Source organism: Sorex araneus, chromosome 11 (genome assembly GCF_027595985.1).
Source record: "Sorex araneus isolate mSorAra2 chromosome 11, mSorAra2.pri, whole genome shotgun sequence".
Taxonomy (NCBI): Eukaryota; Metazoa; Chordata; class Mammalia; order Eulipotyphla; family Soricidae; genus Sorex; species Sorex araneus.
This window is the reverse complement of record NC_073312.1, coordinates 33,105,940-33,117,295: the sequence shown is the minus strand read 5'-3', so window position 1 is coordinate 33,117,295 and position 11,356 is coordinate 33,105,940. Positions and strand designations below refer to the sequence as shown.

General features: G+C 41.9%; 1 protein-coding gene across 2 annotated transcripts; it reads left to right on the top strand.

Moving 5' to 3' along the window:
- The first annotated feature begins 988 nt into the window (after positions 1 to 988).
- On the top strand, positions 989 to 10,950 carry SLC35G1 (solute carrier family 35 member G1). Of its 2 annotated transcripts, XM_004607525.2 has the most exons (3): positions 989 to 1,224; positions 5,684 to 5,861; positions 7,746 to 10,950. In XM_004607525.2, the coding sequence occupies exons 1-3, from the start codon at positions 1,011 to 1,013 to the stop codon at positions 8,482 to 8,484; spliced, it is 1,131 nt and encodes a 376-aa protein (XP_004607582.2). In that variant the 5' UTR covers positions 989 to 1,010; the 3' UTR covers positions 8,485 to 10,950. The 2 variants fall into 2 exon arrangements, with proteins under 2 accessions (XP_004607582.2, XP_054975626.1); XM_055119651.1 differs by lacking the exon at positions 5,684 to 5,861 and having other exon boundaries at positions 989 to 1,177.
- Positions 10,951 to 11,356: the final 406 nt, after the last annotated feature.

The window sequence follows — 11,356 nt, the reverse complement described above, 5'->3', positions numbered from 1 at the left end:
GAGGACTCCTTGTCAAAGATACAAAGATACAGCACATCTAAATCTTACAAAGCAGTTGTGAAACTAGGTGCTTAGAGAAGCTTTTTGGTTCTCGTTTCATAATCATGATCTAACCCTTCCCTACAATTTCCATACTCTCTCTCTCTCTCTTGGTAATCTGCTTGCTTTTGAGCCTCGCTCGAAGAGTTTAACAGGTTCACCTTCGCCCAGTGACTGTCCTCTCATATTTAAGGTCAGCGAAAGATGAAACAAATAAATCGGTAAATATACAGATGCTATTAGTGAACCCTGGGGCCAAATGACATATATGTTTGGGTTTCACGGGGTGTAATTACATCAGATTATTGAACTCTGAAATCCAGCCAAATTAGGATGCTTCAGTTAGCAACCAGAACAAATCCAAAGCAAAGATCATCAAGAAGGAATGACTATGTGTTAAAAGAAACATCTAAACGAATTGCACATCCCGTTGAACAGACCTATTATCATTACGGTTATGAGCGAACCTGGCCCTTTAGGACCCCAAAGTAGTTTAGATTCTACTTTCCCTGGGTAAGTGGCATCAAGACAACAGAAAGCCCTTAATTCTTGAAGACAGAGCTTGCAGTGACCCTCCCTAGGTGCTGAAACACGGGCCCGGCCACGTACTCTCTTCGCTAGCAGATGGTCTGCCACGAGAGGAGGCCACAGGTCCCACGGGCGTCCCTGTCTTCGCGGGGAGAGAAAGGCGTCCGGGGTACCCCGCCCGGGGCAGGAGGGCTCCACAGCGCCGCCCGCCGCGGCCGGACGTCCGCCCTCGGCCCCGCGTGCGCTCTGGAGGCCCACCGCATCCTCCCTGCCCACCGCAGCGAGCACCGCGGCGAGGGTAAGAGGGCAGCGGAGGACAGGCGCTCCCACGGGAGTTGGGGAGAGCCGAGGGTGGGGAGGAGGCGAGGCCGCGCGCGCATGCGCCTGGCAGGCGCCGGCGGCCGGAAGAGCCCGGGCAGCGGAGCGGCTGCTGCGGGCGCCAGATGCCCGGCGGCCGCGGGGAGAGCGCCGGCCGTGCCATGCGGCCCCTGGACAGCGCCGGGGCCGCCGAGCCGGTGGAGTCCGGGCTGCCGCTGACCGTCGGGGAGCCGCCGGGCGCGGGCGAGGAGCCGGCGGCCGCCGAGCCGGCGGGGACGCCCGGCCGCGGCAGGTGCGGGCTGTGCCTCTCGGCGCCGTGCAGCTCGTGCGCGCAGCCGGGTGAGTGCGGGGTCCGCAGCCCGCGGAGAGACGGGCCGGGGGTCGGCGCCTGCGGCCGGACGGCGTGCCCTGAAGCCGGCGTTCGTGCTCTCCTTCGCCCTGCCCGGAGCTCGGGGATACCCTCGAGCTGTCACCTGGGGGCGGGGGGTGGAGGGGAGTGCTGCAGAGTCTTAGTCCCCCCCACCCCCGCCCAGGGCTCCCATCTACCCTCCGCCCGCCTCTCCCCCCACCACCCCTCTACGTCCCTGCGTGTCCGCCAGCGCGACGAGCGGATAAAGTTTCTGGTTTTGTCTTGAACCTTTTCTAAAAGGTTCTAAAACGAGTTTTGTGACGAACGTATTTGCGGGCTGGAGCGTGGAGTCCGTGGGCCGCTCCAGGGGTCCCGGTCCGAGGGTGTGAGGGGTTTGGGGGCGTGTGCGAGCGAGGGAGCACACCCGGGAAACGGAGCTAGCTAGGTGCGAACGGGCTGAAAGCATCGCGTCTAGGAACTGTTTGCCTCCAAGGCTCAGCATCTTGTGAAAGCAGAATGGAGTGGGGCCACAGGTTCTTAACCTTTGGGGTCCACAAGGACACTTTTTTTTTTTTTTAAACAACGGATGCAAAATGAAACAGAGACACAGTGATACGTAAAGAGGTTTACAGACTCTGTGTGCCAAAGCCAGGGACTTCCACGCGGGGGGGAACCCCGCAATAATTTTATTCTGTTGAGGTAACGGTCTACAAAACTACCTGTTTTAGGTTGTAATGCAACCGCAGCACGCCCACCACCCGCGAGCCAATATTCCTCCACCGCAGCCCCCTTCCACCCTATCAACCCGCTTTCTTCCCCGCTGCCATCCCCCCTCCCTTTTTTGTGGTCAGAGTCTAAGGGGAAAAATTTCTTTTAAATTATTGCTCAACCCTTTCTTTAGAGAGATGAAGAAAGTGAGGCCCAGGAAAGAGAGGACTTGGGGGTCGGGCGATTTTGTTTTGTTTTTTAAAGATCTGACCTGTATGGGGAAGATAAGCACAGGTCTGGGCAACATCCACCATAGGTCCTGCCAGTTTACCAGAAAGCTAGCTCAGAAAGAAAGCTTTCCAAAGATCACAGCACTGCTCAAAGCTTGTGCCGCCTTGAATTCCACCACCCTCCTGGCTTGGAGCACTTTCCTGAAAGAAATAAGCAGATCTCCTTTCATGAGCCAGTTACACAGTCCATACCACCCCTGGGTCACCACCCTTGAGTGTCACCCAGGATTTCAGTCCTCTTACCTCAACCTACTTTTCCCTCCTCCTCCTCTTCCTTTCCCACAGTTTAGAGACACAGACCTCGGGAAGATGATTCATGAACAGTTTTTGTCCCTAAATGCCAACAGAAACGATCAGAATTCTCATTGTTTCTGCATGGCCTGTTTTCTCTAGAGCAGACCTTACCCACTCTGGATTGACCAGATGCCGTTCCTGTTAGGTGGTCCGTTTTATCCTAGTGGGAAGGTGAAATTAGTCCTTGCAAACTCTTAAACAGTAGTAGGAAAGTGGAATTGCATACTCTTAAACATTTCCCATTTGTGAACTAAAAAAAGACTGTACACACAGGTAGCACTTGACAAGTGACACTTGTGACGCTTATATAAGTGATTAAATCTAAGAAGGTAGTGCTGTCTTTTAACTTCAAAGAAATTTGCTAACAATAAAACTTGTTTTGAGTAAGGCAACTAGATAATATTCTGAAACTGCCATAGAAAAATGTTAAATTATTGTACTATTGGCCTTGAATTTGGTCATTACACTATTTTAGCTGCTTAATCTAATTGGTTATCTCAACAAAGCTGATTTTCAAGTGAAGGCTGAAACCATTACTCATTTTATTAAGTTGTATAAAGCTTACAGGCCCTGTAAACAAGTCCAATCCCAAACATCTATTGATCCTCTTCAGGAAAAGTGAAGAATTTAGACTGAAAGGAGGAGAGGTTGTCTAAGATCTGTACATTGTATTCCCCTGGTAGGAGTTTTCTAGCATAGCCATGGTTCTCAAACTAGAGGAGATTTTTACAGTTAGAGAGATTCTGTTTCAAGGGGTTTGGAGTAGGACTTGGAAAACAATTTTTACAAGTTGCTCAGGTGCTTCTCATTCCCATCCAGGACTGTGACTAACCCCCCTGAAGGCAAATGAGAGAAAACCTGAGAAAGTTTTCAGTTTTCTTATGTCAGCAAAAACCACTGTGGCTACTTACTTTGAATTGACTGCCAAATTATTAGATAATTTGTAGTTTGTAGTGGTATATGAACATGGAAACTCATTGCAGAAACGAATATCCCTTTGTACCATGCTATTGTCTTGCTCATTTCCATTTACAGAGAGAACTTTTAGTAAGAGACCAAGATTTGCCTGACTAGAACAAGTTCCCACTGTCAATAAAATATCAAGTTCTATGATGCAGAAAGAGTAGGGTATTTGCTTTGCACTTTGCATGTGGCCAACCCAATTCCATCTCCAGCACTGCATATGGTCCTCCAAGTTGCGCCAGGAGTGACCCCTGAGCACTGGCCAGGTGTAGCTCTAAAACCTCCCAAAAGAAAAAAAATTAATAATAAAACATCAGGGTCTGGTTGGCCTTCTAATAGTTGTTCTGCTCTAATCAGAAAGCATGGACATTAAATATTTATAGGTAGGAAATATGTGTATGTGTATGTGTATGTTCTAAGGGAAAAAATCATTCAAAATGTAAAATTATGTTTTAAAAGAGTTCAAAATATCATGTTAAGTTAAAATATCCCTAGAGTTTAGATTGGAGAAGATCCTTGAAATAGTCCAGAGAGATGTTTTCTGTCCTTGATCTTCTTGTTCTCTTCTCTTCAAGGGTGTAGTTTCTAAGTATGGGTGGGGTTTCTTTTACAAAAAAAATAATTTTATCTGTGCCTGAATTCTGAAATTTCAGGAGCTGAACTAAAGCTAACCATAGCCAAGATATGTCTTTAGTGATGCTTAGCTGAGAAGTTTTCTAAGGTTTCCTTCTCATAGGCTAAATGGGTGTGTGCAGTTTATTTCTGCAGTCACATAGGTATAGGGCAAAATCTGGATTATTCTGGCTCTGAGAACATAAAAACTTAGGACAACAGCTAGATCCAGAATCTTCTTTTCAGTTGTGCATCTAAAACAGAAAGAGGTAATGTCTCTCACCAGAATGACATGTTTTACTACAAAAACTGCTATTAAGTTCAAGCTGCAGAAAGTCCCCATCATCATAGTTTCATTCTGATTTGCAGAATACTTGTCACTTAGGAGTAAATCTTATGATTATTACACTGCTGAGTAACAAATTATAAATTCCTAGATTGAATGACTGTTCCAGTTTTTTGCAAATTGCTTGTGTCTAAACACCTTCAACTTTTTTACCTGAGGAGAGAGTCACTGTGTCCATATCATTCTCTCTTTGTTTTTATGTTAGTTTCAAAAGAGGAAAGAATATATTTCTCCATGCATGACCTCTCTTTGGAAGTTCTCACCTGCTCAATTTTTCTCTTTGAACAAGACTAAAAGCAGGTTCTACTTCTATCCTAGAGGCAGTAAATAAACATAAGTTTAATATTCTTACTGCCGTTAACGGATTGAATACAGCCTGGAGAAAGCAGAAATTTTCTGCTTCATATAAAACCTCAGAGTTGGTATTAAATAGCAGTTACAGGTTGTTGTTGTTTTTTTTTAAAAAAAAGTGAATGGAGCCAGAGGGTTACATGACCAGCCCTTGTCCCTTGTCCCCAAAAGTTTATGTTCCAAATGGAAGGAAAGTCATGCAACATTAAATGCTTGATTAATTATTTAGAATAACAAACAGAAGCCTTCTAAGATTATGCCTTTGCCAGTGGTATTTAACTCTGCATCTTTCTATGAAATTTTCTCTTTTCACTCAGCATATTTTTATTCAGGGATATGTATATGCTAGCCATGAACAAAGCACCCAAAATCCCAACCCCAAAGGAGCTTGCAGCTTGTTAGAGAAATCAGATATTTAACAAATAGCCATTTAATGGAGATATAAGCTGTTTTTGTAGAAGAGGACACTTGTTTCTAAAGCTCAGTTCACAAGTGAGGTAGTATAAAATATTATCCTTTGACGTGTTTTTCTCTAGCCATCTTGACAAGTATTTTTTAGAGATTTGTCTCTATCTTGCCAAGCTTTTTCCTTCCTTTGACTTGTAAGTGAGGAATGATTCCTTAGTGAGCCAAAGGGAATCCATTTTATAGAGCGAAACTGAAGTTTTTAAAATCCAGGTTGAAATTATTGCCTTCCTCTGTGGTTTTTCACTCTTGGTCAGGGAACAAAAAGCTCAGATTTCGAGAATGGACATGACTAGGAGGTAAGATGTTATAACCTGTTAGCCATTAACATGGTTTCTTTATTTTTTTCTCGATTTCTAAGTGAAAATGATAAAGCGTGCACTTGGAAAAAAGGACTAACCAGAATTTAATCTTTTTCAGAAGCCAAGAAGAAACCCTGTCCTGGACTTGGCTTAGTTTACACATTATTGTCTGCCTTCCTTTTCTCAGTGGGCTCTGTGTTTGTTAAAAAAGTACAAGATGTCCATGCTGTAGAAATTAGTGGATTTCGATGTGTGTTCCAAATGCTAGTCATTATTCCTTGCTTAATATACAGAAAGTAAGTATTTCTTAACAAGCTATCAATAAACATTAGTAAATATTTTGACCTGCTTAATTATTTTTTCTATAGTATCTGTCTCTCATAGACTTGTCAGTTTGTACACCCCTTGTCTCTGATTATGAAAAAACACAATGATCCACCCACAGAAGATTCTCTCATAAGCATAAACCATATACTTAACAAAGGGGGGGAAACATTCAGTTATTCACAACCCCTACTTTGGAGAACAAAGGTTTTCTTGTATAATTCCATTTTCTACCACTCTGCCTTCTTTTTTTTTTTTTTGGCATAACTAGTATTTGGATGAAAAAAAATAAACAAGAGGAAGTGGTGGTGTCTTTTAATGTCCTGGATTTCATTGCATAGAACAGACTGCTCTCTTACCAGGGTAGACAGTAGGTTACAGTATTAATAACTGAGTTTTCGTTAGGATAATAGGGGGCATGGAAAGGTAATACTGAGCAAGAACTTACTTTCATATTCAGGTTCCTCATCTGTGAACTGCAAGAAATTACACTCTCTGTCTTCTACCCTGCAAGGTGATTGCAGGAGTCGAATAATATTTATTATGGATTAGAGCACTTTATTTGGAATGTAACCATATATGAAGCTGCCTTCATTCCCCATCCTTTCTGCTCACCCAACCAGCCCCTCTTTCTGGTCCATATGGACCTCCACACAGTTTCAAGGTTTAAATTATGCTTCCTCTCCCTGTGTCAGTAGACCCCTTGGAAGAGATACCAGTTGGATCCCTGCCAGCTGCCAGGTCTTCCTCTTTTTGAAAAAAGATGCTCAAACTCCAAACAAAAATACCCTCAGTTGCTTGCCACCCAAATCTCCTTATATCTGCAGCAGAGTGCAAATTCACATAAATTTATTTTACCCTGAATCCCAGGGATTTTCTGAGCAGTGTCAGAAATTCCTGTGTAAGAATGGATAAACCACAGAACTTTAGAAAATGATGACGAGACTTTAGAAGTCTCTAAGGGTGGCAGCGGACCAGTGAGGTTCAGATAATCATCTTCCCCTTCTCAGAATAAATGTATTGTCAGAGGAAGATTCTGAAAGAATTTCCTTAAATGTCTGATATTAATCTGTTTTGACCTATTTTTGGTTTGACTCTCATAGAAGACTTAGCTCCTCCAAGAATGGACCACACTTTGTTCCAAGATATGGGTTCTTCATGCTATGCCTTGATGTGCCCTAAAGATTTCCCACTTTTGCACAGATCCAGCCAGGAATCTATATTCTGCTTAGTAATTATTCAGTATTGGGGGGATGGAGTAGTAGTTATTAGTAGTAATTATTATTCTCATGTCCTTTTTTAGTTTTTAAAAATTTTTTCCTAATGAAAAGATGTCTCAGATTCAATAACTGAAGCAAATTTTGCATCACTTAAACTTCTACAGAAAAACTAATAAAAGCAGAAAATTCATACTAGTCAGGACTAAGTTTTCTCATGTAGAGTAGCTTACTCTTGAAATTATTTATATTATGAAATAGTATTTTTATTGTAGAAAACAGGAGAAATCAAGGAAAGGAAAATAAATAGAAGAAAAAAAGGTTTCTGTCTCTTAAGGTATAACCAAAATAAAGACTTTCAACATATTTTGTCCTATTTTTTGCAAACTTGCATAGAGGCAGTACTTATGTTTACTGACTTTAAGCAGTTCTCATGCCATTTTTTTTTTGCTTATACTATGAATACTAATGTCATTCCGTATACTTAGAAATTTTAAGTAATATTGCATTGTGATCATTTACTATTCCCTTATTTTTTGATATATGGGACCTTGAAAATAACGTTTGCTCTAAAATAATAACTTAAAATAACAAACGCCAGCTTCCATTAATATTACATTCCTTCATTTGAATTTACAGAACTGGATTTATAGGCCCGAAGGGTCAGCGGATCTTACTCATTTTCAGAGGCGTCCTCGGTTCTACTGCCATGGTCCTTTTCTACTACGCTCTGCAGGCAACATCGCTCGCCGACACCACGGTCATCACGTTCAGCAGCCCCGTGTTCACGTCTCTGTTTGCCTGGATATTCCTCAAGGAGAAGTACAGCCCCTGGGACGCTCTCTTCACCGTGTTCGCCATCACCGGCGTGATCCTCATTGTCAGGCCACCGTTTCTGTTTGGGTCCAGCAGCACAGAGGCCGGCCAGCGCTATTCAGTCCACCTGAAGGGCACCTTTGCCGCCGTGGGACACGCCGTCTTCGGCGCCGGGACGCTCGTGATCCTCAGGAAGATGGGGGTGTCCGTGGACTACTTTCTGAGCATCTGGTATTACGTAGTACTCGGCCTCATGGAGTGCGTCGCCATCCTGTTTGTCCTGGGAGCGTGGAGCCTGCCCAACTGCGGGCTGGACAGGCTATTTCTTGTCCTGATTGGCCTGTTTGGCCTGGGCGGCCAGGTGTTCCTCACCAAGGCCCTCCAGATAGAGAAGGCAGGACTCGTTTCCATAATGAAGACCATGGACGTGGTCTTCGCGTTCATCTTTCAGATTCTGTTCTTCAATGACATGCCCACCTGGTGGACAGTGGGTGGCGCTCTGTGCGTCGTAGCCAGCAGCACGGGGGCCGCCATTCGGAAATGGTGCCAGGGTTCCAAGTGAAGCAGCACCTGGCCCCGTGTGTCAGGTTTCTGGGCGCTCCCACCCACTCCAGGCACCACGCTTGCACACCACGTTGGAGAATGTGCATTTCCTGCACCCGTGGGACTGGATAGATTCCGTAGCGTACCATTTTGAATGTGGTATGTCTCTAGTCGTAGAGCACTCAGTTGGTTTGGGAGAGCAGTTCTTCCCTCCTCCCCCGTCAGTTTTGTTGTTGCTGTTGCTGTTGTTGTTCTTTTTGGATTCTTTCCCCATTCTTGCTAGGGTGGCATTAGAAAAAGGACTAGCTCATTAGTCCTTTTCATAAACAACGTTTATAACTATTATGAATAGGTGTATTTTTTTAGATTGTATTTTTGGTACTGCAGACCACGTGGAAGGAGGAAATTTCCAGACATTCTTTTAGTGTAGAAGAAAACTATTGATAATGATGCTGCTATAATAAATACGTTTGATAATTCATTTGAAACATAATTCCGTTTAGGAGGCCAAAGCTGACACTTGGGCAAGGTGCCTACTTAATGATGCTCACAGTATGACTGAATTGGCCTTATTTTCAAGGCTTTATGATTTATCATTTTTCAATCCATATTTGTGCCTTTTCGTTTCAATGCTGGAATTTCTATATGTAAACTTTTTCAAGTTTTAAAATAACCGAATTTATCTTATAGTTTTCTGCTTTGTTCGCTTTAGTACTGGCTGTTATCATTCAATTATTTTGTCTTTTTTTTCTAAAACTGCACAAAATTTTTCTTAACTTTTGAAGATTTCTGGTTTATAAATTACACAAGAGGAAACTTGGCATGGGCTTTGTGCACATTTCCATCCTGGCATGTTTCCACACATCAGAAATGTAATTTTTCTAGAGATTTTTTTTGAATTTATAGCGTGATGCCAACCAAATAAAATTTTCTCAGGATTTCATTAGGTGGGACCATGTAAAATGGTTGGGATTTTTACCTTTTTAACATTACAAAAACCATAATTTCCTATGGTTCCCTCTAATAGATACCTCTCTTTCCCTCCAAACCAAATATTAGAGGAAGTTGGAACATATATTTTTCAAGTAACTTTTTAAAAGTACATCAACCCTATTAAACTTATTTTTATAGATTTTTTCCTTTATGAAATTACATGTAGTAGTAATGCTTCATGTTATGTTAAATGTAAAATCCATGGTTGTTGACTTTTTTGTAATTTTTTGAATGGAAAAAATTACTGTGTCAGTATGATATTAAATGTCAATGCTGCACCATGATACTAACATCATGAACTTGAGCAACATATATTTATATCTGGAACTTCAACAGGCCAACACTCTAGAGTTAAAAAGAGAATTTAGGGTCTGGATAAATAGCACAGTGAGTAGGGTGTTTGTCTTGCTGTCCTGGGTTCCATCCCTGGCATCCCATATGGTCCCCCAAGCAGGCCAGGAACGATCCCTGAATGCAAAGACCTGAGCATCCCCATGTATAGCCCCTAAACAAAACCAAACAAAATAAGAAAAGAGAGAATTTAGTATCTAGGAACGCTTGAGAGATTAAATCAGGAAGTAGGGAGTACATGCAACACATTTTTTGAACTCTTTAATGGTTAGGCAGTAATGGCCTCCAATTCTTATTGTGCAAGACCAGCATCTATTATTTTCCTAAACCTCAACATTTGAAAGATTATAGGTTCTTTCCCACCCACTAATCACAACTCTTCCAAAGTGAGAAGGAACTTGGCTTCTAAGGGTTATGCCCTGGTGAGAAAGGACCATTTCCAGTAATATCAGAAGAGAATTTTTGACTTGTGGATTTTTTCAAATGGTTTCAACCTAACAAATCCTAAATGAAGCCTGATTAGGAGAGTCATCTCTATCATTATAACTTTAGCCTAATTTTCAGTACTGGAGTTTAGAGTTACAAACACACCATTTGCAAGTACCTTAGATAATTTTAGAATTGGAGCATTTTAGAACTCAGGGGCTAGAAATTCTCCAGTAGAAGTCTTGCTTCTATATGCTTGGGATGCTTGGGAGGAAACTTACCCGGGATGGGTTTCTGTGGCCTTTTCCCCCCTCCCTTCGTCCCATGATAAAATATGGAAAATAAACCATTATTTGAGCTACCTAAGGTTAATTAACTCTCAGGAAACCTCTCCTAATTCTTTTACTTTGCACAGTAAAAGAATTTATGGGACCTTGAAAGTTAAATCCCTTTGGGCCTATACATTAGATAAATGTTTTATTTCAACTGTGTGGGTTAAGTGCTTGAATGTCACAAAATGTTTCTTCTCCCAACTTTTTTTCACAGAGGGTAATTCTTCAACACTTTTATAATGCCCAGGATACATACATAGACATGTATTATAACAATTATGTATATGTATATTTTGCAGAATTGTAGTCTATGTTGAAAAGGAAAGTATTTTCATAAATTGTTTTTATTTTATAAGCACTAATAAAATTAATATGAAAAGGCATTCTGTTGGTTTTTATAATTTTAGCAGATGTATTAGATAACATTTTCATTTTATCCAAGTTTTAAAATTTATTTTATAAAGGAGATTGACCTTTAGCCATTCAGCTCTAATATAATCTTAAATTTTAAACTACCTTTCCTTCTAATATTATCTCTTAAATTTCATATCTTTGTAAGTATTCAGTCCACAAAGACTTGATCTACCATTCCAATGAAGTCTTCATTTTCCAACCCATGTTACAAAGAAGTGCCATAGAAAAGACTTTGTGTACTATATAACATGAGGATAAAAATCTCAAGAGTAAAACTGTGGTTAATACTTAGTGCTGCATATTTGTTCTCCAAATAATGCCTACCCAGGGTTTTCTCCCCTGAAGAGTCTCAGTGTGGAACATAAGGACTGTCTT

Bases quoted from the DNA above. Each gene is read 5' to 3' on its own strand.
- SLC35G1 (XM_004607525.2), top strand. From the start codon at position 1,011: ATGCCCGGCGGCCGCGGGGAGAGCGCCGGCCGTGCCATGCGGCCCCTG. The intron at 1,225-5,683 runs GTGAGTGCGGGG...AATCTTTTTCAG, and splicing joins CAGCTCGTGCGCGCAGCCGG to AAGCCAAGAAGAAACCCTGT. The intron at 5,862-7,745 runs GTAAGTATTTCT...TTGAATTTACAG, and splicing joins CCTTGCTTAATATACAGAAA to AACTGGATTTATAGGCCCGA.